At 40.9% G+C, this 27,849-nt stretch overlaps 1 protein-coding gene across 1 annotated transcript; it reads right to left on the reverse strand.

The window, feature by feature from the left end:
- On the reverse strand, positions 1–24,517 carry LOC140242035 (V-type proton ATPase subunit B). Its single transcript, XM_072321785.1, has 14 exons — positions 24,260–24,517; positions 16,581–16,636; positions 15,392–15,490; positions 13,463–13,556; positions 12,674–12,751; positions 12,221–12,360; positions 11,836–11,940; positions 10,325–10,422; positions 8,868–8,991; positions 8,277–8,427; positions 7,283–7,365; positions 6,634–6,738; positions 5,020–5,149; positions 1–3,207 (listed from the first exon to the last, which is right to left on the reverse strand). The coding sequence occupies exons 1-14, from the start codon at positions 24,348–24,350 to the stop codon at positions 3,071–3,073; spliced, it is 1,491 nt and encodes a 496-aa protein (XP_072177886.1). The 5' UTR covers positions 24,351–24,517; the 3' UTR covers positions 1–3,070.
- Between the last annotated feature and the right edge of the window lie 3,332 nt (positions 24,518–27,849).

Raw genomic sequence — 27,849 nt, forward strand, 5'->3', positions numbered from 1 at the left:
TAGGGTAAATATACATGGTATGTCTCATTTATTGCAGTACTGACATTTAACATCCATTTTCTTTTTTTAATAGAAGTAATATGAGCTAGTATATTCTCTTTCTTTACCCTCACAACAGGAGAACATTATACATCTTACTGTGGTTAATAAAACATTATCTATGAAGCTAAATATTCTTTGCATCCACTGATTAACAATATAATACAACCCATCACTTTCCATCCCCCATCTAGACAACACATAGCACAAAAATATGCATGCATACTTTTCTCTCCAAGAGTTTTGTTAACATGCTTGTCTTTTTTGACAACCATAATCATTCCTACATACAACAGGGCCACTAAAATACCATACTCCGAATCGCATCCCCCCAGAGAGCAGAATAATTCTAAAATCTGGCTCACGCTGGAATGTCTAATCGCACATTTCTCCCACACAAATCGAGATTCTGCTGGTGCACAAGACATTGCTCCATGGACTCAGAAACATAGGTTACCAGATCAAAATCTGCACACATTTTGGGCTAAAACATCTTCATGGCTTCACTACTGTGCATGGGATGATAAATAAAAAGGGAATGCCACAAGCAAGTCACCAGCCTTATTATTCTCATCTGGATTTGCTGGCAATCATCACCTTTGCATTGCTGTAATAATTTGGCATGGCTGTATTCATATAATATTAGTTATTGTAGCATTTGGTTTGAAGCATTAACACTGAGAAGAATGGACAGATGAACAGTTGACTTGCTCTGCCAAAACAAAAGTTCTTGAAACTAACATGCTGTTGGGCAATTTTTAATCAAACTTCTTGCTTGAGAGGATGGAGTCAAAATGGGCCGGCACGTCACAGCTTCTTCAGTTTTTAACTGGGAGCAAGCCAATACAAAGCAAACTGGACTCCACTGTAGCATCCATACTAGAAGGATTCTACATCTCAGACATGTTAAGTTTGTCAATACTAACTGACACTGTAATATCTATGGCATCTCTTGGCACAAAGGATTTACAAAGTGTACATAAACATTCCACATGAACTAGAGAATATTAGATGAAGGGGCAGAAATGCACAAAACCAAGCTTCTATTTGCAACTACGATGTAGCTGAAGACATACCCACATATTTATTTTTCACATTTGGTAATTATCCTCTTTTGTTTGTTTGTTCATTTTGTTTTGTATCAGCAATCAGTGCAAGACCCTTTAAAAGACCCACCAAGACTAGTAAAAGACAATAGAAAACACATCTGCAGCACAAATTTCAGAGCCAACAAAAAGAACTGGTTTGGACAGGCTTGGAATCCATCCATTTGTCCTTGGACAGGCAAGTTCTTTGAATGCAGAGGTCAACATGCATAGCTTACATACTGTGGACGTATAATTATGTACTCCATACATACTGGGACGGCTAGCACATCCATATAAACACAGAAATCAAATAATAAACCCTGGGAGCAGCAAACATGAAAATGGCAACCATGCGCTATTGTGAAGCTGTAATCTACAAAGAGCTACACCAAACATTGATATATTTTGCTTCCGCGCTCCTTGTTTCACCTACTTCAGCTACTCCAAAATGTCTTGCCATCTCTGCGAGCCATAACGCAATGCATAAGAATTTCTATCACTATTACTCACAATTTGTAAAGGTAGAGTGTTCTAATTGTCAATGAGAAAGGCATCTTACTTGACATCCAAAGGTCAAATTAACTTCTTGTTGCTGAAGTAATTATAGAATGTACATGTATATCCTGTGAGGTCTTCATAATTCCTTTGGCCTCACAATAGACCATTACAAATTTCATTGTTTGCTATACAGTGTTCTTGTGTGTGTGTGTGTGTGTGTTTTTTTTTTTTTTTTAAGTGCCAATACCTGTATATCAAATGTGTTCCCTTCAACTTTTGAGGTGGAACTGAAGAGATTTCTTCATGGGAGCAAACCAGGGTTAATATTTTCACCTAGTCAAACGTTCACAAAATGCACAGATTATTTACTGATTCAAATGGGCAGATTAAAAAGTAAGAAATGAAAACAAAACATTAATTGTCCAATATGTGTGCAGTAGAGCGATTGTCCTACATGTCTCACATCTCTACCTGACCTACATGTACACTATCTCAACAAAAAAAATGAACATAACAAATATCTATAACTGATCACATGACTATGTGAACAACCAATATCAACTTTCCCTTAAACCCACATGGTAATACATGTACTGACCCACTTGCATGCCAAGCACCATTCATTGATATGCTACCTCTTGCAACCAATATATATTTTCATGAGTTGACAGCCAAATACCAAAAGTTTGCAGTTGCAAATATCAAATAAGTCACCATTTTCTGCTCCTTTACGAACCATTCCATGGCCAGCTGTGTCAAACAAACATACCGTGTACAGATGCCGGAGAGATAAGATTCTTCTTTCTTGCTGGATCCAACCCTAAATGCCTTACCCTTCCTATCAAATGGATAAACCTAACACACCTTGGTTGGAGGAGACATACAGTTCACTTTTACAAGCCTCCAATACAGCCATCTTGGCAAGCTGCCATATGGAGTGACAAATTCTCATTAAATTGACAAAAAGACAGATGAAATTTCACAAAGCTCTATCTGCGATAATATCTTCAAGTCCAGCAAGATAACATTTCAATCTCTGCAATTACACATCCGTCTGCAAGTGCCCTCTATTGAAAACCTAACATGTGTAAGTTCCGCCTCATATAATTTGCATACCTTGGTACAATGTGGAATAACAGTCAATGATGACTGTTGTCCTGTCTTGTTTCTGACTATATTTTCCATTTGATAGGAAAAGGCTGTTTCAGGAGATGGATATCACAGCAATTAAGTGGCAGGGAACACATTTCCAGCACAACTCAAGGTATGACACAAACAATAGATACCAGCAAAACCGTTTTATCAACATACATTATTGCCCCAAAGGAAAAAAAAAAAGAACAAGAAAAGGTTAATGCTCAAAAAGCACAAGACGAATGCCCACAAGACGGGTATGACGAAAGAGCGGGATCTTGACGTAGTAAGCAAACACAGATGGAGGTCTTTTAGCGTCTCGAGTCGCGGGGGTAGTATTCCGCCAGCATGTTCTGGGGGATTCTCTTCAGCATCTCCTTGGGGAAGATTCGCAGCAGCTGCCAGCCGATGTCCAGCGACTCAAAAACGGTGCGGTTCTCGTAGTTACCTGTACATTTACACAATAAACGAAGCACAAGTGATGTCACCGTTTATAATCCACGATGCATAACAGCATGCAAGGGTAACAAGGTTCTTGAAAGAAGACCACATCAGCATGTATGCTTGTCTACACACATGTATTTGTGTGTTTGCACTCATTTTACATATTATGGCCACTACAACAAAACTTCAAATGATTAGGAGCAAGCTATACGCCCTATATTTAGGGCGGTGAGTTGGCTCAGTCGGTAGCGCGTCTGCCTCACGATCACGTGGCCCGGGTTCGAACCCGAGTCTGGACTGAGCAATGTTGTGTGTAAGCATAACGTCCCCTCTAGCAAGAGGCAAAACACTCTGTCCCTCGGATAGGACATAAAATGGAGGTCCCGTGTATGAGAGAGCAACAACTCATGCACGTAAAAGATCCCGCTTCATTCATTCATCGCAAAGAGCAGGGTGTTTAACCCGGTGAAGTGGTCCCACCTCACATCCAACTGGACCCCATGGAAGAACAGCTTAACGTAGCTGAATATGGGCTATCCAGCCATCTTCTCAGATGGAAAATGAACAAACAAATAAGCTATCACAGAACTAAAACAGCACTTTGGCATTCAGTGATATTCATGATTTCCAACCAATTCAACAATAGTTCCAAGGACTAGAAGGCAGAATGGTAGTGTAAGTTTGTCTTACTCTGCCCAGCAATAGTGAGGTGTACATTGCGCAAAAAGTACTTGGGATGACCCTGGTCTAAGTAGGAACACTGCAAAGGGTATGAAAAACATACTGGCACAGACCCACCTAGTACTTGTTGAAAAGCATGTTAATGGAACACATACTTGTGAATACCATAGAGGGTCTAATTACAAGTGAAATCAAACATGCAGGTATATAAAAGTCCACACATAAACGTTGTTGGACGTACTCAATAATTTTGGTAAAGATTCGACACATTCAACACTCTATTGTCAGAAATACAGAACTCATGGCACTGTGTGTATGTCATTTCCTCCTAAGAAAACCACTTGTCACAATAAAAATCAAGTGGCAGTTTCTACTGTACCATAATTCTGTGATACCTAAAAAGTTCAATCTATGAAATCTATGCCAGTGCAATTTTGGTATCCCTTGTACATGTGGGGGGGGGGGGGGTGATCCCTTTCCTATCTTTGCAAAGGCTTTGCCAAAAGCCAAAAAAAAAGTGTGATCTGTAATATCGTATTAGAATCTGATAGAATTGTTGTCAATATCGTGGTCATTGGAAATGATTAAAGGTGACTTTATCAAGAAAGAATTATAAAGAGAGTTGTTTGTGAAAAGTCAGTGGTTTGATACATCTCCTACCTAATGTTTGAATTTCAGAATCTTAGAAAGCTCTGAAATTCCACACTTTTCAGGGTTTATGGTATAACAGATTTATGGTCTTTTGAACTCACCCACAGAGTAAATCTGTAACACCACATTTCTTGCTGGCTTGATCATGTTTAATCTTTAAGGACAATTTTCTAAAAGCTTGTGTGTGTGACAGCCAACTTTCTTTACCGTTTTGGGGTGGGTTTAAACAAAGAAAGTGGGACAAATTTGACATCATTGCACCAATGGAATCAACAAATTTTTGTTCAACGACTATTATCACCCTTCTGTAGCAACCCTCACATGACAAGATTCAGCATTTCAGAAGTGTTTCAGTGATGACAAATGGGCTCTTGAAAGGGGTCTTCAAGTTCCTCCTCTGACTATAATTGGGCTGAAACCCTCATGAACATCCCCTCTCCTCCCACTACTACCTTCCATACATGAAAACAATGACACAACTCACCCTGAGTGATGAAGTTCTTCTCAAATTTGCCCAGGAACTCGAGGTAGAGCAGGTCATCTGGGGTCAGGGCCTCTTCTCCCACCACTGCCTTCATGGCCTGCACGTCTTTGCCAATGGCGTAATTGGCATACTGCAAGGTGGCAAAACAATGGACACACAAGACATACATTAGCATATCCCCCCTTTCAGACTAGAGAGTTCTTGTATGGACATACAACGTTTTTATGTGTCTGAATGCTCTCATATTAAAACGTCGTATCAATATACATCATATATCAAAAACGATGTTTTGAGCGTCATTTCAAATCATTATCCTACATCCATACAACGTAGATTTGTGTGAATGCTCTCATATCCATACATCGTATGAGTAGGCAGGGCTTATTCACAGCGTGGGCCGAGCTCACGTATCCGCGGCGCGGACTTATAACAGGTGGCTGACAGATTGATTGTGACGTAATAATGATCTGGCGCGAACTACCGGATGAATCCAAGGCAGAGTATAAACACTATACGCAAAGCCTGCGTAAATTACGTACTGCGCATTGAAGAGAGTCACGTCTACTCAAGAAATATCGCTTGTGCGCTACGTCTGAATGCTCTCATACGATTACCATATAACGGGGTGCTGAGTCTGAATGCTCTCATATTGAAACATTGTATATCCATACGTCGTATAACTTTACAATAACTCGGTGTGTCTGAAGGAGCCACATGTATGTACAAGGTCTTACCGGTCTCAGCAGCTGTGCGTGACTATGGACATGCTGCAAGGAAGGGGGCGGGGGAGGTGGGTGAAGAGCTGGAAAGGAAGGGGTGGGGGAAGTGGGTGGAGAGCTGCATGGAAGGGGGCAGGGGAAGAAATGTGGGGGTGTTGAACGGGATTTCACTGTGGGACTACAGGTGAATGGCAAGTGATGTTGGGAAAAAGAGGATGAATAGCTTGCATACTTTTGGAATAAAGCAATCAGAGATATGTGTGGAAAGTTCTACAGGTCAGCAGTTGTAGACTATGAGGTAAAAATTGCTCCAGTGTACAGGAAATGACAAGAAATGTGAAAGGGGCATGGGGAGTGGGGGCTGGGGTAACTGGGGTTGTGGATTGTGGATGGATGTGGTAAAGTGGTAAAGTTAGATAGGGGGAATTCATGGGACATACATTGGGAGTTGTACAGAATGGATGGAGGTGATGAGGCAAAAAGAGTTGTTATTGTATGCTACATGCAAGACAGCAAAGCTTGGGATACATGAGCAAAGTTGAAGAGGCCAGCAGCTGTATGAGTATACGAGACAGCCTTGTTCCAGTTAGGAGGGACTGACGAGAAATGTGGAAGGGGTACAAATGTATGGTATGGTGAAGGTCTGTGGGGGGAGGGTTGGGGTGGTTGAGGGGTGTGGATTGATTAGACCTGTTAGAGGGAAATGGTCAGGGGTATAGACTGGGAGATCTCGGGGTTGGACGGCGGTGATGTGGGGAGGGTGATAAGGGGTGGTGCCAAGGGCACAAATCCAAAGCAGTCTATATCAAACTGGGATAGCAGCAAAAATGTAAGATCATTAATGCATCTGTAAGAAAACTGAAAGACAGCAGCAACAAGTGGAACTTATAATTACCAGCTGGTTGGACACATCTGAGTGGTCTTTCCTCGTCATGCCTTCACCAATGGCAGACTTCATGAGACGGGACAGCGAGGGCAGCACATTGATGGGAGGGTAAATCTGTCAATCCAACACAAAATAATGCAAATGAATTCAGATCTCACATGCTGACAGAGTGAAGAGTTATTATCTAATCATGTATTTGACAAGTCTCCTGCTTGGCACATCCTGTGTGTTTAATACTACTTTTTACACGCTGGTAAAAGTTTTATTGCCACATCGACCTCCAAATACTTACCTAGTGGGTGGGTTGAAAATGATTTGATCAAATTCATTACTTATGATAATAATTCATTGTTAACATGAAAAAGACAAAAATACTTGGGACATTTATTCATTTTTTTTTAACCATAGAGAGCATATCACTCCACACAAAAATAAAATTGCTGCGATGATAGGGAATATCCTACCTGCAATATGCATGTGTTATTCACATAAATCTGGAGTAAATCCTACTCTAACGAGCACATACATGCAGCAAGCAAATTTCCTGCATGCAAATATTGCACTTTTAGGGAGCAACCTTGGATGCTAGTTTAGATTGCTGGCTTGCTGGCTGCCAGGAATCACACTCCAGGAATAGCCTGATAATGATGTACCGTACCTGTCTGTTGTGAAGCTGTCTGTCGACGTAAATCTGTCCCTCAGTGATGTACCCGGTCAGATCAGGGATTGGATGGGTGATGTCTAAAAGTGGGGGGGGGGGGCAGAAAAAAAACAACAACAACCACACATCATAACATGGTGATCTCACATTGGGGTAAAAGTGTTGTGGTCCAGTGGTAAAAACATTAGTTGACTCCAAGATCACAATGTTGTGGTGTGGGTTCAAAGCCAAGCTGACACGATATTGATATTTCATTATTTGTATAAACCCTCTTGCGGCCACTATCTAAAAACTTCTGTTTTTGGGTCCTTCAAACAACTAATCTAAGAATAATGTAGATCTTGGCTTAAACTAGGATATACTTCACTAGATTCACTCAGTGTAAGATTAAAGTAACAGACGGAAACAATGTGCTTCTTGGGGAGCAAAGGAGGAAAGACAGGTATCTGCTTATTGTGCCTCTGGAGGCATTATTAGCTGCTCATAGGTTTTCATAAAGGGGATGCTGTATTGGGTTTTACACAAGAGTTAAGGGTGCAAGTTGAGCCCTGATAAAACCTGTTTTGTTGCAATGACATAAAAGGGAGCCATAGAGAGTGGCTGGAAAAAGATCTGATACTTTCATTACTTTCATTTTCTGAGGAAGGATTGAGTGCTTGCACAATGTACATTGCAGCTGGGCAATGAAGAGCCCAAAGAAAACTCAATGTAATATCTCCATAATGACTTGTTCTCCGTGGTAAAATTGCTCTGCATCTTTCTGCGAGTCAACACTCTCTTTTGCCCGACACAGAGATCCTATACCCTTTAATGCTGACATCCTGATAAAGCAGTTTTGGCAGATAGTAGCCTCAAGAAGCAAATCTCGTGACTGAGGTACTCATTACCTAGGAGAAAAATGCCATTTGGGCAGGGTGTCTCACATCCTTTGCGTGGTCAGACATACTACAGTAATTCACGAACATCGCAAGGATGGCGGGCCCGAACTCACCATCGTTAGGCATAGTGAGGATGGGGATCTGGGTGATAGACCCGTTGCGCCCTTCCACACGCCCTGCCCGCTCATAGATGGTGGCCAAATCGGTGTACATGTATCCAGGGAAACCACGGCGACCTGGAACCTCCTCACGGGCAGCTGAGACCTGGGCAATACAATTACGAACGTTGAAAACATCAGTTGAATGAATCTCTGCCATAATTTTGTAAGCACCACACGGTATGTGTTTAAAAGAATAAATGCTATCAACAATAAACTCTATCACAATGTTAAAAACCTTCTGTTTTGATTTTGTGGTAATTATTGCATCTTGCCACCCCTCATTTTATCCCTATCAGGCTCAAGACCATAAACATGACAACTGTCTTGCCCATGACTCACTACTACCTGTGAAATTCCAGTTGGTATGATGCACTTGTTCTTCTAATCTACAAACTTAAAAGCAAATCTTACATGTGTCACGAAATGTTTCCTGTGTCTGTATGCATGTCTGTCTGTATGCATGCATGTCTGTCTGTATGTCTGTCTATCTATCTATCTGTCTGTATGTCTGTCTATCTGTACATTTATCTCAGCCTACAGTACCTCTCTCAAGGCTTCAGCATAGGAGCTCATGTCGGTCAAGATGACCAGGACGTGCTTCTCGCACTGGTAGGCCAGAAATTCGGCCGTGGTCAAGGCCAAACGGGGAGTGATGATACGCTCGATCCTGAAACAAAATACAGCAAAACAATCAAAAACCTTCAACATGAAGGGAGTGATTCGGCAGTGATTTAATTTCTTGGACAGCGCACGTACATGTAGTTGTCTGATGGAAAACCCCAACATTCTGAGGCATATTTAACCTGGTCAGGTTTAAAGACATTGCACATTACAAGAAGCTTCAGTACTTCCCAGTATCTCATGGCAACATACCATACATACATGTACCTTGGTATTTCTGTGCCCACCAAAATATACACACCGCACAGCTAATACACCAACAAAAACTCAAATTTATAAGCAAATAATCAACGTTGGTGAAGGCGATGGGAAAAACTATCACTTCCGAGGCGATCTGGATGTAGCTATCTTTCGGAAGCGCAGCTGAGGAAAGATAGCGTACACATTCAGATCGCCGAGGAAGTGATAGTTTGTCTCATTGCCTGAAACTAAAAGTTGATTATTTGCTTTATATTCCACATCTAGGGTCCTAGAAATTCCCATTTTATTCCACATCTGAAACTGTTTTAGCTGTCTTTAGGTATCCTTAGGGCTTAGGCTACGTGTACGCGTAGATGACAAAACAATGAATTTGCTGCCCGCACCGCGCGGCACTGAAGTGAAAGTGCATTGCACTGTGTACTATCAAGTGACCTACTTAAATGATAGTCCACAGTGCAACGCACTTTTATTTCGCGCGTACTCATCTCGTGTTAAGACTGTATGGACTGCCAGAGATCAGCAAAACAAACAGCTGTCTTTACAAATGACAAAACAATGAATTTGCTGCGCGCACCACGCGACCCTGAAGGGAAAGTGCGTTGCACTGTACTCGTGTACTATCAAGTGACCTAGTTCTTCTCAGGTGTTGTGATGGGCAAAACTACGCTTTATCACGTGATCAGCTCTTGACCAATCCTATAGCAAGATTCTTAGTATGTGGAATGTAATGATGGATATCTTTCATCTGAGAAACTGGAAACAAGCAATTCCAGCCATCTCTTCATAGCCAATGCATTGCCATACTTGTCATCAAGTTCACATGCATACTAGTTGTTGCTTTGTCTGGTGCAGGACAGTGGGGCAAGGGGCAAGGGGCAAGGGGCAAGCTTTCTGCTTCTGATGCACACCTTCTGTTATAAAAGGCATGCGTGGAATTTGAATATGCTATTTACTGATCTATTGACTCTGCCACATTTAAAAGTCTGCGCTTATGCCCCCCCCCCAAAAAAAAACAACAACAACAACAAACAAACAAACAAACAAGAGAAAATTCAAAGAAATGCATCAACTTCTATCAAGATGTATTTCACAGAGGTGGGAGCACTTTATGGTCTTACGTTGGGTCATTGGCCAAGTTGAGGAAGAGACACACGTTGTCCATGGAACCATTCTCCTCAAAATCTTGCTTGAAGAATCTAGCCGCCTCCATGTTCACCTGTTGGGGAAGGTCAGTGAGGAAGGAAAAGAGAGATGCATATTAATCACAGACAAAGGAATGGAAAGGTGAGGATAAAGAGCACATGAGAAAAATCATAATCACACATTCATCATGTTTTCAGCACTCGCATCACTCATTTCAGCGATTCATATGTGACCCGCTACAACATAGGGATCTGAAAGTCGGGGGAGGACAATTGTCTAAAAATGACATGATATTATTCCCTTACTCCTCCACTTTAATTTCATATATAATACGACTCATAAAAGTACTCGATTGCGGAGATATCGATTATTTTATCAGCGCATGTTGAGTGGTTTAAGAAATCAGTATTTCGAGAAAACTGTCTGCAAAGTTTTCCTTCCGACACTATCATGATCAAGGGGAAGCGGGACAGTTTTCACCTCTTGACAATAGAAGGTATGCTCCTAGCAACCTCCGCGATGTTCATTCAAGCTTAGCGCCAGCGGTCTATGCACGACCAATCAAGGACCAGGATGCCATGCACTGGCCAATGAGATCACTCCCTCGTTGCTAGGGGCGGACTCTATTTACGGTGCTAAATCCAAAACTTCGGACACGTTTCTGTTCCGTTGAAAGTCGGAAAATCATACATTATCCTTTCTAAAGTTCAGAGTTGAAAGTGAAGAGTATGTATAGGGTTTTTAAGAAATGAAAAGACACATCTAATCACACTATCCTACAAAAACAGTGTTCAAGAAAAAAACTGCTAAAAATACAATTTCCTTTTCATTTTATGATCCAAAACTTCAGCAAAATGTAGAAGACTTGCTCTTTCAGGAAATATGAAAAACTCAAGTTTGACTAGGTTGACCCGTTTCATCCATTTTCAGTCCTCACACCAAGTCAGTATGTGAGACTTTTTGTTGGTTTTGTAATGCACGGTCACATATGGACATAAAAGATCCCTCTTCCCTTTCTCACACAGAGAATGAGGTGTCATCAAGGCAGTGTGGGCTGCGCCCCCCCCCCCCCTCATACCCACACCCACAACATAGAACAGGTGAACAATATACCGAACCCTCTCATAGTTCGCCCGAGGCAACGAGCAAGAGTCAGCTAATGGTATCGATCACGCACATAATGCCTCTTAATAGGGAAGTATGAAGGTTACGGTTTATCCACTGTTTTTGTCGTTGATGCAAATATCTACTCCCATGCACGCACGACTATACATGAATTGATGTCCCCATCAAAGCCTAGCCTTCATGCTACACATGCTTGAAAGAAATTCACAAAATCAGTCTCTGCTCATTGAGGTGATATGTGTGGAGAAGATGCACAGAAGAGCATGCCTTGTAGCTGGGAAGAACACCGACTGTGCACCCTCAATTTTGTCCTTACTCTCTCCTGTAAACCTTGACTACTAAAACCCCACATGGCACTTACACCCATGGCAGCGAAAATGATGGCAAAGTTGTCCGAGTGTCCATCCAGTACGTCCTTGTCTGGGAGCTTGACCAGGCCGGCTTGACGGCAGATTTGGGCCGCAATCTGTGCGAGGTAAGTCAAACACAATAACAAACAAGTATTATATTACAGTGACAGAGCACAAACTACACATGTACATACAAATAATGAGAGAAAATAATCATAGACTACAAACAAATTAATTCTTCACCTCATCAAGGTCATTATTATTGCAGAAATGTTCGTGCTGTTGTTTGCAATGGTATGGCACAATAAACAGTTTTTGGAGTACCACCTACAACTACTCTGTAATAATTACTATACCTAGAGTAAAGTACTGAGATATAATGTATAATGTACTGACTTCATTGTGAGGTAGACCAGCGGCGGAGAAAATAGGGATCTTCTGGCCTCTGGCGATACTGTTCATCACGTCGATGGCTGAGATACCTGTCTGGATCATCTCCTCGGGGTAGATACGGGACTGTGGGTTGATGGGTTGCCCTGGAAACAGGATAAGGTGCAGCATGGGAGATGATGATGATGATGATGATGAAGAGACAGGAACTTGAACATCCAACAAAAATCTCGTATCCTAAAATATTCACACACCCAGTAAAGTCTGTGTGTTCAGGTCAGTTATGATACAGAGTATACATATCATATTTGTCAGAAGTAAATTTTTGCAAATTTGAAAATTTAAGAAAACAGAAGAGGAACTAAAGAATCAGTTATGAATTCAGCAACCTGAAGGCTTTTGATCATTCTGCAACCTACAATGTATGTAAGCCATTGGCCAATTGTTTGTCAGCCTTACCTTGAATATCCAAGAAGTCTTCAGCTAAGACTGGTGGTCCTTTGTCGATGGCTTTGCCAGACCCATTGAATACCCTACCTGTTGTGGGAGAGTGACAAACAATTATCCATTGAATAGAGACAAGTCCTTTTTTCTTTTTAATCTATATGATTATGTGTACAGGGAAATGAGGGGAATTCATGGAATTTTCAAACACAAACTGCACGATACGGAGCAAGCAGAATGATTGACTCAGGTGAACAACTTTCACTCATCTCACATAACAATAAACATGTACACAGTATAATGCTGAGGGGAATAAAACATTGACAAAACAAATTATCAGAGATAGCGAGAGACAGAACTAAACCAACACTTATGAATGCACTTTTCTTTTTTCTTCACAGCACATCACACTACTACAATAATTAAAGTTCTTTTAGGGGCCTTGTTGCAAACAAGATTATATATCATCACATAGGGAGCACCTGTGGAAGTTGATATCAAGGTGATTGTTGATGCAATGAGGCATAGATACACAAGATGTTAATGTACATGTAATTCTTATCAATTTAACAAAAGATGCTCAGCACACGCATATATAACTTGTACAGAACCTTGGCTGAGCATAGTATGCATAATACAATGTGTATATCTTGAACAGGTATGACATCATATTAAATTGGACAAGATGTAATTCATTCTCTCCTAAATTTATTTTGCCTTTCACATAAAATCATTTCACACACACATGAAAGATTATGATGTTTAATAGCAATGTTCCTTTCATATACTTTCTTTTTTACCCACCTAACATGTCTTCTGACACAGGAATCCGGAGAATGTCGCCTGTGAATTCACATGTTGTGTTCTTTGCGTCAATTCCTGATGTACCTTCAAAGACCTAGGAAAGAACAGGGTTTAACAGAGAAAATCATTTTTGATGGGTGAGCAAAGATCTCAATATATCAATGTTTGGAAACTCTGACTGTCATCTTGGTAGTTACACAGTGACTGTTCTGTTTTTCTTTCCTTCATATTTTTATTTGGACAAAGCAATCTTTCTTAAGCAAAGGTCACATAGCCTTCCCGATGTGTTCCCACAGTTTGTATGAGCTCTAAAAATCCTCAAAGATCATGTGTCCATGTATGTTGCACGACTCTTTTGAGCCATGTATAATGATTTTTGGAAACCATGGCGTGTGTGATGGTTATAATGCTGAGTAATAATTTGTTTTTCTTAAATGAAATTGCAGTATTGCCCAAATAGGGAGCATCCTAAACCTCCCGACAAGCAACGGGCAGTGCATGCACATATTTCTAGACTGTAGAGGCTGGTATTGTGACTCACACCTGCTGCTTCTGAGGCTCAGTCCAGAATCCAATAGTGGCATGATGCTTGTAAGATCATCCTGCATTTTTGTTTTGATTGAAGACTGTGATTTTCAAACTCGGACTCACACATACAGTATATTGTACTTCACCCCTTGAAGACTAGTCCCCAGTACTCTCGGACTGGGGTAAATGGGAAATGTGTGTTGTAGGAAAATCGGTCCGTCTTCAACAGGTTAATCAATGTGAAATTGGTAGAGTATATATGACACGCGATGTTGCAGTATCCAATGATTTATCGTAGCCAAAAACTGTCATACATACCCTTCCTTATCCTTAGTGACCTTGGAGATGTTCTTTCATCAAACATCACACTGCTACATCAGGAGCATAATCAAAAAATGACCTAAAAGTCATGAGTGTCTGCAAGGCGTTTTGAAAATAAACTGTATCACAACAGTTATTTGTCACAGACCATGCTTGAAAGACAATTTGATGAAAAAGTTTCCTGCGCAAATATGCCTGTAAGCATATCAATGGGTACAAACAAATTGACGACAGAAAGAACAGCGCTGCCCTTCCCTGAACGCCTTCATCTGTTCTATTCAGTCATTGCACTACCGGTGGACAAACTGCACAAAATCAAATGCAGAGGACAAGCTGCAACATGATGTTGGGGTGTCCATTATATCATCACCCTTTCACAATGGTCAACCCCTTTTACAATGATCATCCTGTATTATCTCCAGATTATCAAAAGTGGAAGAAAAGCTTCAACACGACAGTGGGATGTCCATCTTATTATTCTCCTTTCACAGTGTTCATCCCTCTTTACAACATGGTCATCCTGAATGTCTGTGCATTATGAAAAGCAGAGGACAAGCTTCAACAAGACTGTGAGATGTCCATTCTACAGTGTATTATCCCCTTTTACAATGATCGTGTCCCTTTCACAATGGTCATCCCATATTATCTTGACAATTCCAAAAGTGGAGGACAAGCTTTGACATATAGTGGGTACACTGTGTGTCCATTCTATCATGCCCATTTCACAATGGTCATCCCCCTTTTACAAGGGTCATCCTGTATCATCTCAACATTATCAAAAGCGAAGGTTAAGCTTCAACGTGATAGTGGGATGTCCTTTCTATCATTCCCCTTTCACGATGGTCATCCCATATGCTGCACATACATGTATATCCACCTCATCAAAAGTGGAGGAAAAGCTTCAACAAACTAATAGGATGTCCATTCTATCATCAACTTTAACAATGGTCCATCATGCCTCTTTCACAATGGTCATCCCATATTATCTTAACCTGCATGTCAATATATTTACCAGCATTAAAAAAAGAAGAAAAGGAAGAAAAAGAAAAAGAGAAAGAGAGAATGACCGACGTTGCTCACCTGTACAACGGCCTTTGACCCGCTGACCTCTAGGACTGATCCGCTCCTCTTGGTGCCATCGTTCAGGGTCAGGGAGACAATTTCTGCATACTTTGGAAACTATGTAGGGAGGCAAGGTACAGGACACATTCACACTTATGTGTCTCACACTTACAAGCTTGCTGTCCCTATGATGAGAACTGAGGTTCTGTATGCAGTGATTTTGATCTTCTGGGAGGTCAAGGATGAGATTCATTTACATATCAACCAACTCTAGACCAAACTCTGCCACAAGTTGTCGCCATAATACAAGATAAAATTTGCATACATTAGTATTATTTTTTTTTTTAATACAGCACAATTTGGCCAGTTGGGTGCAACGTAAGGACATTTTGGATGTGGTCAAGAATATAAAATTGTGATAAGTTAACTACATGTACCTCTGAATTCTACTGTAAAAGAATGTTTAGAAGTATAATGCTGTTAAGGTTTTCATGAAGCATGCTGTGGTGTTTAAATCAACCCATTGTGTCTGTATGCTCAATTTCCTACAAGCTCAATTGCACTTTAAACTTCAAAATCGATCTCCTAGAAAAATGTGCCAAACATCTGGTGGGTGGCTTTCTTACCATTTCCAAGGTACTGTATAAAAGTGGGACAAATCATAAAACATTGCAACGTCTCTCACTCCCAGCATTATTTTCTTCCTGAACTAGATATCAACCATTTTTTTGGAATATCAAGCTAAAATCTTTGATTTACACTTCCTCATCAGTACATTTGTGTACACTTCAGAACAAGAAATGAAACTGCTCCCAGAAATGTCAAGGTTCTTTCTTTTCCAACCCTCTTGAGCAATGATGGCACTGTACCAAAGTAGCCTGAACAGGATAGAAGCAATCAATTCTCATCCAAAGGCAAATGTTAGGGCAATTTAAAAACAATGTCCAAGTTGTTATAGCCTGTTATCAAGAGAATCAAATTTCCAGAGTAAACTCTTAATATGATGGAGGGTATTGCAACAAAACCTGCCTCCCTGATGAAGCTATTCATTTGTAACAAATGAAAACTTGCAAAAGAATGACATGGGCAGGGTACACACAAGTACAAAGCTCTCATTTCTATTAATTCTGGGGGACTTCTCATGCTGTGATTATTTTCACATTTATGCATTTATGCCTTTATGAGAAAAAAGCATTGATTGCTGTACCTTTACATTGTCCAAGATGACCAGTGGACCATTCACACCACACACTGTCTTGTATGCTGTTAGATTGAGAAGAAAACACACAAATACTAAATTCAAACCTGTAATGCTTACACTGTATGCTACAAAAAAAAAAAATAAAGCACATTGAGGAAATATACACCTTGTATGGTTCTAAAGTGAAGTTAACTTGTCTTGCTGTCCATAAAATCTATTTCATATAGTAGACTGCTTTGGGTGAATTTCCAGTAGAGTACTACAGTTGTTGCCCATTTTGGTGCAAAATGTAACAAACAACATTACATTAAAGTTAAACTAGGAACTGGTACATCGAGTATGAGCTTTACATCAATAACATATTTTTGTATGTGCCCAGGCATTTTACAATACACATTAATGGTAGCTTTATCTGCCAAGCTTTTTCATCAGCAGTCAGTAATCCTTCCAAACTTAACCTACAATGCAGAAGTGGAATGGCAAACCCACTCAGGTGTAACAATAGGGACTTTTCGATTTGCACGTTGAGCCAGGCGTCACCCTGTTATGACGTAGTTTTTACGTACTGCGCATGCGCGAGTGTCGACCCTCGGCTCATCGCACAAATTTCGAACGCGTTAACCCCGGTTATCACCGTCCACCCAAATCGGTTGCGCCGCGCTCAACCCACCTTGCTATGACGTCACACTCCTCTCAGGTATCGTGCGAAAGAGCACGATGACTCTCGGGAAATCCGTGCTCAGTTCACCTGTTTTCCTTTTTCTTTCGAGAGAATATTTATATTCTAATTACATGAAAGCTTATGATCTTGATACGTCACAGCAGGAGCGCTGACATACAAACTACAGCCTCTGGTACCTACTTTATTTGCCCGTTTTCACTGTTTCGCACTTTGCAACTGCCTACCGTAGTCCCACACATGCATTTACACGTAATGCTGTACGCAAACAGATCTTGGTGCTTTTGGCCTAGCTAGTGCAGCAGTGCATTTGCCTAGTAGTCTTACCATGCATCATGTTTTAAAATCCACATAATTCCTCCCAGGATACGCATCTAGTCAAAGACAAAATAAATATTACAAGTACAGAAACGAGTCACAAATTCCGCATATATGCACGCAAGGCACAGGTTGCCTCCTGCACACGCCACGAGACGTGACGCCGGCGCCCGAAATCGAAATGTGTTTTAGCGGCGGGTCAACGTACAGACGTGACGCCTTGACGTACGGTTGCGCTCGGCGGCACGTCCTTCTCGTTCACCCAATCGAAAACTCCCTAATGGCTTGCATTTACGGTTGTATACAGGAAGGCCATGGTTACACAATAGGAAATAGGGGGATTGAAATAATACCTATTCATTAACAATCAGTAATTCAATTGAACAATTAATCTGATATATATTGAAAATGGCAAAACCTTTTGATTTGTGTAAACAGAGATGGGAGAGAAAGAGACAGAGAACAGAAACAGAGAGAGAGAGAGAGAAAGCAAGAGGTACAGCAACGTGTACTCTAGTGTACACATCTATAGACTGCAGGAAAAGTACATTTTGCAGCATGTGACATCCTGGATACTGTGGACAGAATTCATCTCTAGAGTTGAGACAGGAAGTGGAGGATGTTACTCCATGCTCCTGATTTGACTACACTATACTGTCCTCATTTCCTCTACTGGTGGCAGAGATTGCTCACAAAGCCACACCACGACACCGGCTTCTTCTACACCTACACTGTAGGCAAGTTTTATGGAAACATACACTGCATCGCATGAAAAGTGCCAAAATAAGATCAGACACATGTACATGTATGAATTTGGGCTGCTGACTTGTAAAGGTACAGTACACATACATATGTACAATGTAAGATACTGATGCTTTGTATTAAAAAACTAGATATATCGCTACGGCTACTGATATGCCTCCGCCATAATGCATGGTTCTCCTAATAGGTCTATAGTACAATGTCTTGACAATGTGTGATGACAGTTTCACATAATTGGCAAAATATTAAAATGACAGGTTTGACACAAATGTGCTGAATGTTCACTTTCCTAGAACTAGGTTCAATTGGATGAATGATTAAAATGTCAGAGTGCAGATTTTTGGGGAACTGATGATTTTTACTTGACTATTGACCCTTTTATAAGTTTATGCATTGAGTAATTTTCAAGGTATTGAGAAAAAGTATAATTTCAGTATCAAATGGGAAAATAGCATTATCTAAACCTGGCCTTTGACCTTTGACCTCACAGTTCCAAAGAGAATCACTGTTAGGTTAAACATGCATAAATATGTAAGTTTCATGATGATACCTTGAGTTACTTTCGAGATATGGAGGAAAAAGTGCAATTTAGCACTTTCACTTGACCTTTTACCTTTTGACCTTTGACCTTTTGGCAAGAAACTTCCCCCAAAATATATATTGGGTAATACATGCCATACATCAAGTTAAAAAAAAAACAAAAAACCTTCAGGCATATTGCATTTTAAGGAAAGTAGTGATATTTTGAGGAGTTGACCTTGACCTTTGACCCCTGACCTTTGACCCATGACCCCCAACTTCCCTAGATAATCACTGCCCATCGGTACAAGCATATATACTAAGTTCCATGAGAATACCTTGAACCATTTGCAAGATATGGAGAAAAACATGAAATTTCAATGTTTTTTTTTCACCTTTGACCCTGTGACCCTAAAATCCACACAAAGTATTATCCCCCAAGGATATACCCTCATACCAAATTTGATGTAAAACCACCACACGGTTCTTGAGATATCGACAAAAACAAAACGGGACGGACGGACGACCCGAAAACATAATGCCTCCGGCCACTTCGTTGCGGAGGCATAAAAAAGGAAATGAATAAAACACATTGAAAGCAAGTACTATGTACTTTGATTTCTCATTGAGTATGCTAATCAACTTTCAGAAGAAAACAACATACTATTCATTTTAAAAAGCCTACTCATGTATCTTCTCAAGGTTCTCATTTCTGATTCAGAAAAACCACAACATATCACACCAATTAGCAGCTCTGAAGCATGCAGTTTGCATGGAGGATGAACTTACTATCAATACCCTACATGCTGCACAGTGGCAGATCCAGAGGGGGGCGCACCGGGCGCAAGTCCCCTCTTATTTCTTGTTTAAAAACAAAAGAAATAAAAAGAAAAAATGGGGGGGGGGTATGCACCACCCTTTAATTTTGTAAAGGTGCCTCCCCTTTACGGAATTCCTGGATCCGCCCCTGCTGCATGTACACATGTACATACATATCATGTAGGCCCCTACTATATAAACAGAGCATGAGGTCAGCTACAGGTGTGTATGCATTATATACAAAGATACATACTGAATTTAAAACCCTTAAGACTTACCAGTATAAAATACCATCTGTCTATGACATAAGTACCTGTACACCTGTAGATAATACTGTGAATGTAACATGAATTTGAGAATAGGCCTACACTGGATGAACAAAGATGAACTCAAAGTACTTGAGGACATTGCATCGAACTAATTTTTTACACTGCAAACTCCACTCAGCATCAAAATTCATTATCAGGATACAAGATGTACAGATGATGTACTATCAAGTGTACACTGCAGCATGTGATACACATATTCAGTGGACATTAATAATTGGTACAGTATTATTGTTAGGGTGTATTATTTACATTTTGTAGATGTCTGTAGTAAATGATACAATCTCTGGCTTGCTATCATCAGAGGTTCCAACTCTCCCACTTTGAGGCAATTTTTGTAAAATCTCCCAGTCTCCCCCTTGAGTTTTATTTTTCCCCCTCTACAAGTAGCTGTGACACTCCTGCTGATATTTTCTCCTCATCTTCTCCAGCCAAACACTTGTTTTGTTAAACAGCACGTTAAAAAATAAGGCTAATTTAGCACTAGAGAGCATAGCTGTTCGTTATTCTGAAGGTTTTTTATTCCGAAGATTTGTTATTCCGAAGGTTCATTAATTTATCCGAAAATGAAAAAGGGTTTGTTATTCCGAAGGTTCATTTATCCGAAAATGAAATAAAGTACATTATTCCGAAGGTTCATTAATCAGAAAATGAAATAAGGTTCGTTATTCCAAAGGTTTGTTATTCCGAAAACGAAACAAGGTTCGTTAATCCAAAAATGTAATAGAGTTCGTAATTCCAAAGGTTCGTTTTTAATACGAAAATGAAATAAGGCTCATTATTCCGAAGGTTCGTTAATCCAAAAATAAAATAAGGTTCGTTATTTCAAATTTTGTTAATCCGAAAATGAAATAAGGTTCCCAGATCCGAAAATAAAATAAGGCTCATAATTCCGAAAATAAAATAAAATTCTTGTAGTAACAAGATATGGTGTTGTCATTAATATACTGTCTTATATGCGTGCATTGATACGTGTGCGCATATTATGTGTGTGAGTGTGTGTGTGGAGGTCAAGTGCATAGAACCCATGGAATTATTAAAAATGCCCATCTTATCCGCCCTCACCCCCATTATTTGCACCTTATACAATGTACATAGCCTCGTTTATCAGTAGTCTAGAATTCACCATCATCATAAAAATTCAGGAGAGGCATCTTCACTTTGAAAAGGGGATGCCTACGTGCTCATACCAGTACTCTCTTTGGACACATAAACATATATGTTTGATTACTTTCATTTTGTTGCCTACTCCTGGTACACCTTTTCCGGGCTCACTGTTTGCTCAGCCCCCCCCCCCCCCCCCTTGCTGTTGCTATTTCACTCTTTTCCTTTCTTTATCCCTCTGTTGTTCCTTATCTTCTTTGATGTTGCCTCCCTATTCATCCTTTTCCTCCAATGGTTGCCCCCATGGTCCTCAGGATCATCACTGACCCTCCTCTGCCTTTTGTCTGTCCGCCCTCCTGCTCTAATCCCCCTCCCTTTACCTGCTGGTGGGCTCCTTGCCCATGACCTCCCACCCCCTCCTTTGTTTTCTTTGTTCTGTGTACCCAGACTGTCCCTGACTGTTCTGTTGTGTGAAGTCCTTATATGTGATTGCTTTCCCTGCCTGTTTGTCATTTTGCCTCTGACTAAGATTTTGCTGGGATCGAAAGCTCAGCTCAGGCCCCTTTTGACTCCATTTTACTCCATTGGCTCGCCACTATTGGATAAGCAGTTTTCAGCAGCTTTTTTTTTGTTGCTACACTGAGGAAAAAGGTGAATTAGGAATGTCTTTTGAGAACGATGAAAATCCATCACCCCAGCTGATCTCCGATCGCGGAGCGCGTTACATGCGATGTGAATGTCTGGCGACTTTAGGGTAGTGGCAACTTAATGGTAATCAACATTGGTATATTAGAACTAGTTTAGAATGATCATGAATGAATTCCAGACTCCTCACACAATAAAGATTAAAATGGAATACCAGAATCACTCTTCTCTCCTGCCTGTTGCTCAATATAGTGAATTTATGCATGTGGATGGTGCATAGATCATGTGACGTAGATGGTCTAAATTTACACTGTGTGTAGATACAGTAATTGAAATGCTTTTGTTGCTCTATGGTAATCAATGTGAAAATTTCTGCAAAGGCAGTTTTTCACTGCCATTAGCTTTTAACAGCAACCTGTTCATCATTTACAACTTAAAGAAATGTCATGACTCATCTCTCCCTGTCTCTCCCTCTCTCTACCTTTCTCTTTCTCAGAGTTTTATTCAAAATATTATGCTACAGACTAGAGTAGAAAAGAACAACCAGCCAGAGCAACCATGCTCAATTAAATGGAAGAAAGGAAAATGAAAAATGAAAAGAAAACAAAGGAAAAGAAATAAAACACCTACAACTTGGGTGTTATCCGCCTTTTTAAAAAGGCAGTGTAAGACACATGCGTGTGACTGTATAAATTACACTGCCTTTGCCTGTTGCTGGGGTTTAGGGATCATGCGACCTCCCTGTATGCCCTACGGCTATGAGGCTATGTCCATATAGGGTTGGGGGTACCACGTATCGTCACCCTAAGGATCTGTAGCTTGTTTATTCTAAAAATATAACACAACTCCGCCTAATTCTTACCTCAAATATGCCATAGATACTGCAGTTTTGAATGTCGTGACCGTCTCGTTGATTATGAATCTCCGTTTTAAAATAGCGCAATTTTAGTGCGTGCGTTCCGTTTTCTTCGCGCAGCTAAAAAGGGAACCTTACGATCGGCACCCCCTCCCCTCCATAGGTATACACGTGAATTTCACAGCATAGGTAATACACGTGAATTTCACAGGCCATAGGTAATACACGTGAATTTCACAGCCATGCGTCGTTACTGAGCGGATGTGTAATTTTTAGCTTGGTTTGTTTGAGTTTGATTTTCGTTTCTTCGTTTTTGTTTTTATAGCTAATGACACTTAATCCCACGCGTACTTTTTCGTTCTATACGCAAACAGCCATGATACGCAGGGTGCCGATGGGAAGGTGCCCTGCCGATAGGTGGTACCCCAACCATACTAACTATACACAGCCCAGTCGCTGTAAAAGTGTATTCGCACAGCGTATGGTAGGTGTTCAACACACCGACCGGGTCCATATCAACCGACCGCGCACTATAATGGCATTGCGCGTACAGAAAGAAAATGTACGCATGGGACTACGCGCAACGGTGTTCGATTCTTCACTGGGCTACGCTACCGAGTAAAATGAGGCGAAAACAAATAAGTATTCCCTCTAAATTAACGAAATTTAGCAAAATCGAATAAGATTTATCGTGTATCTACATATAACTAGGCCTACCTTTGCTGACTCGTTGTCAGATGTAGAGTATCCTTCCGTAATAAATTTGACGATTTTGACCGCAAAATTGTCACCGCCGCTTGTACGATCGTGCACACACGTTGGTCGTTGACACATACACATGTATGACATAATTATTTTGTCGCCCGCTACGACCGTACGAGTTGAAGCAGAAACGAGAAATGAATGTGAAAAAACAAACCGACTCATCTAATTTATTTCAATTACGATGAAAAGTTTCCTAATGAAAATCAATTCAAATTCATCAAACAGTCCTTCAAAAGTAATATCGAAGGATTCAAAATATATTCAAATATTATTGGGGAAAAAATGACGGCTAGAAAAAAACAGCGGCCTGTCGAAAAAACGCATTTAAGTGCCCTTTATACGTATTGTCAGGGTGGTCGGTTGAAATGAACAGGGCAACTGAGTGCGGAAAAAATGACACCCCACGCGTTCGAAGCCGCCATCTAGAGCGCGTACCTCAGATCGCATTTTCAGTGCGCGCTTGTGAATCCGGAGTATTTTCTCCACACGTGAGTAAAATTTCAGGCAAATTGTGAGATTTTTCACGTTTCTATTGATAGAAAAACATTAGGTGGCCGGTATTATGAACACCCAACCATACTAACACTACAGCGTCTGGTCGGGCTATGTAGTAATTACCATGTACAATACCCCTGCCCTGTTTGGTGGTAGGCCGACATACATGATGTACAGATTGGTCACAAGACACAAAACTCGCTCGTGACTAGGCCTACTGTCGACTACAAAAATGGAAATATCTAATGTAATGAGCATGATGAGTGTGGTCCTGCAGTGCAGTGGACCCTATCTACCGACTACCCTTATCACAATTCGTTTTATACACGACCATGCACTGCTACAGAAGTAGAAGATGCAATTCACTAAGTAATTTTACAGATTAATTTCTACTCACTTAACCTGGGTTGAGAAATGTAATTTCTCGTCACTGCTAAAGTGTGTTCTTTAGCAGCTTCGAGCCTGGTTCTCGTCTGCTCGTACGACATTGTTGGCGGGTGGATTGCACAGTTTTAGAGATCGAGGGCCCTTGCAGAACTGACCAAAGTAGAGAATTATCTGGCATTGACTGGCTAGCTGGGTGTGATATTCTTCCTCTCAACCCTCGAGCTGTGGGCGATCTGAGCTAGCTGGGTAGGAGTACTGTAGGCAGCGATACCCGATGTGTGTAAGTACGAGTGAGCTGATGGTCATGTGACGAAAGACTCACTGACGAACTGCTGAGCATAATAGCTTTTCTAAATGCATGCTGTATAACTTCATTCAGTGGTTATGGGATTCTGCAGAGTATCATACAGACAAAGTGAACTGAATATAGACACTATACAAAAAGCAGCAAACGTATGGTATCCGTAACAAGCAAGCACTTTATGGCCTCTATGCTTCGTACAATAAATTGTACCGTGAACATGCCGTCATTTAATGTTGCACATCATGATGATGATAATTGTAAATTTAAAAGAAAATTGTTTCAGGCTATTCTAAGATGCGTTCTTTTGCAAATGCAATATTTCTGTACAAGTCCCGATTGAGAGCGTACAAAGCTATTAAGACAAACGATTCTAGTGTGCAGTAAAGAATACTCGATGTAAAACGCCATCTCACGTTTGCAGCTCCAACTACGTTTTTGCCATTTCTTACTTTCTTTGCCGGGAAAATGATTTGATAATATAGTTGTCCCTTTATTTATTTGTCTCACCTTTCATTTCCTTGTCTATTCACCTCCCTGTTTCTCTATAGGCCTACAGTATGTTTGTCTATAGGCCCTATATATCATATAAGATAATCATAAATAACGGTAGGTATATACGCATACTTATATGGGCGTTTATATAGGCCCTACTCTCATTTCGTTTCACTTTTTTTTTTTTTTTTTTTTTGCGTGGTCGTCCACGAAAACTAATCTTTAACAACCTTGCCTGTGCATTCTTGTCTTCTTCTCTCTTAAATTTCTTTAAAGCTGGGAAACATTTTAGCCAGTTTGCAGTTTTCAAGTCTTTGGTTGTTCTCCCCTGGGCAGAATGCATTGAGCCTGAACTTGTTGAACACGGTGAGACGGTGGTCGGTCAAGCAGTTGGCACCACACATGATGGGACTTGACGTCCGTCCCTCTTTCCATCAGATGATGACGACGAAATCTAAAAGATGACAGACAGCTGAGTGCCTTAAGCGTGGGCGCGAACGTAGCGTCTTCTTGCGAGAGGGTATTCGATAGACGGAACGGGTGATGGTAGTTTTCAGAAGGTATACGTTATTTTGAAACACGCAAATTCTCTATACATGTACCTATACACAGACCGGAAGTCACTTATTCCGAAAATGAAATAGAGTTTGTTATTCCGAACAATGCCGAAGGTTCGTTCATCGGGGAAGGGTCGTTATTCTAAAGGTCGTTAATCCGAAATCGAAATTTAACGTTCGTTATTCTTAAAATTTGAATGATCTCCGACGAAGAGTGCCTCATCCTGGTGATGACGTAGAAGAGGAGGAAGGATGGCATCCTTACGGAGACCCGGAGAAGGAGAATATTATTATTTTTTTTTTCATCAGTGTAACAATTAATATGATTACAAGTACGATTGTGTTCGTACAAGTATAAAAAGTACGCATATTGCGTGTGTGTGAGTGTTATATATAGGCCCAACATGTCTGTGCAATAAGTATCATGTGTGTGTGTGTGTGTGTGTGTGTGTGTGTGGATGGGTGGGTGGGTGTGGGTGTAGGTGATTTCATTCCATTTCATTGCTTAATATCCTACCCGTTTGTTCTTTATAACTAAGACCGTTTACTAAATAAAGTTTATTTCCGGATTAACGAACCCGATTTCATTAAGTTCGGGTCAACGAGCCTTCGGTATAACAAACGTTAAGTCATTTTTTTTTTTTTTTTTGACAACGAACCTTCAGAATATGAATTTTATTTATTTTCATTTTCAGAATTACTAAAATTCGGAATGAGGAACCTTAGGCATAACGAACTGTAACCGACGGAACTGCCATATACAAACACACCACTGTGTGCAACAGGCCGATGGCCGATGACCGATGTGACCTGCCTGCATTAGGCAACATAAGGACTTCTGAGACGTTGTCTACGATGATACTCCTGTTCAACATGTCACCTTAATAATATCAACCCGTAGAACACTATAGGACTGGTTTGATGTGAATGATGACGCTATAACACAAACATTGTTAACAAAGTGAAACATTTAGCTCATAACGAGTGCATAGATCAAACGATCCCATATGTACAAAGCCAAGAAATATGCTCTTGTCAGGCCTGTGCAAGAATAGAACGCTGCAAAATGAGTTTCAGAACATCTGGTCTTGCAAAGAAGCAGATGACATTTAGACAAAATGTGCCAACAGTTACGACAAGAGGCTGTATACGGACGGACCCTATTAGTCCACTTCCTGGACTGTATTCGTAGTGTGCCCGCGTGTGTACGGACGTACGTTGATGGTGTCTGTATGTACACTGGTATTACACAATTCACCCCTCCTGAGTACCAATTGGTGGAGTGTCGCAATCAGCGGTTGGGCGCATTGGGTGGGTGCCGAGTGTGTGGGGACTGCGGATGATAAAAATCGTCCAGTATCTGGACTAGACAGTCCTCCGCCTCCACCTCTCCTGAACCCAGCAAGAGATTACTTCAAAGTTCATGGGGAGCAGCGACATCAATTTAGGCTCGGGACCGTCCGGAGTGGTGCTGCAAGGTCAAGGGCAAGGTGAGATGAAAACTCGCCTTATTTGTCAAAGCCCTCTCGCTGTATGGTGAAGAGAGCCCAGCTGAGTGGAGTTGCTTCGATCGCCCATTACAGCGAGAGGGTCTTGACAAAAGGCTAGATGAAAACAGGCACATGACCTTGTCGAAACAAAAGTGCACTATGCGCGAGGTTCGTGCTTCATCCACTGCCACAGACAGCACTCTCCTTGTGTCAAGCACGCGGTGGGAAATCTTGAGGCCGCCAGTAAACCCAAAACCACCAATCATCGACCATAATGTTTGAAACTAGTGTCATCCTTAGAAATCCCGAAGGGCGAACAACATACAGAATTTTGTATGTAGAAGTACTGTACTTTGTATCGGTATCTTGCCTTCTTGGTGACCAGGTCCTGTTAGTATACGTCGCCCCTTCCCATCAGGAGGGCGCACAAGGAATTTCGTGACGAAACTGGAAACAAAAGTTTGCTTTTATCATCATCGGCAAAATAAATCTCGTAAAATGTCACTGCGAAGCCCTGACGTGCACTGAGTGAAAAATCTTGTTACATTCCTATACAACTATTTCATAGTTTACTAGATAGGAAGCCAGTAGAGGAGTGAGTAAGGTTTGAATGAATGATAAGAAAAATGAAAGAAGGAGACAACGGAGACAGAGATAAAAGAGGTGAACGAGGGAGAGAAAGAGATAAAAACAAGGGAGGGTGTGGAAACAGTAGAAAGAAGGACCTGAAATGTAGATAGAGTAGAAGAGAGGGGAA

The sequence above is a fragment of the Diadema setosum genome, chromosome 18 (genome assembly GCF_964275005.1).
Source record: "Diadema setosum chromosome 18, eeDiaSeto1, whole genome shotgun sequence".
Classification (NCBI taxonomy): Eukaryota; Metazoa; Echinodermata; class Echinoidea; order Diadematoida; family Diadematidae; genus Diadema; species Diadema setosum.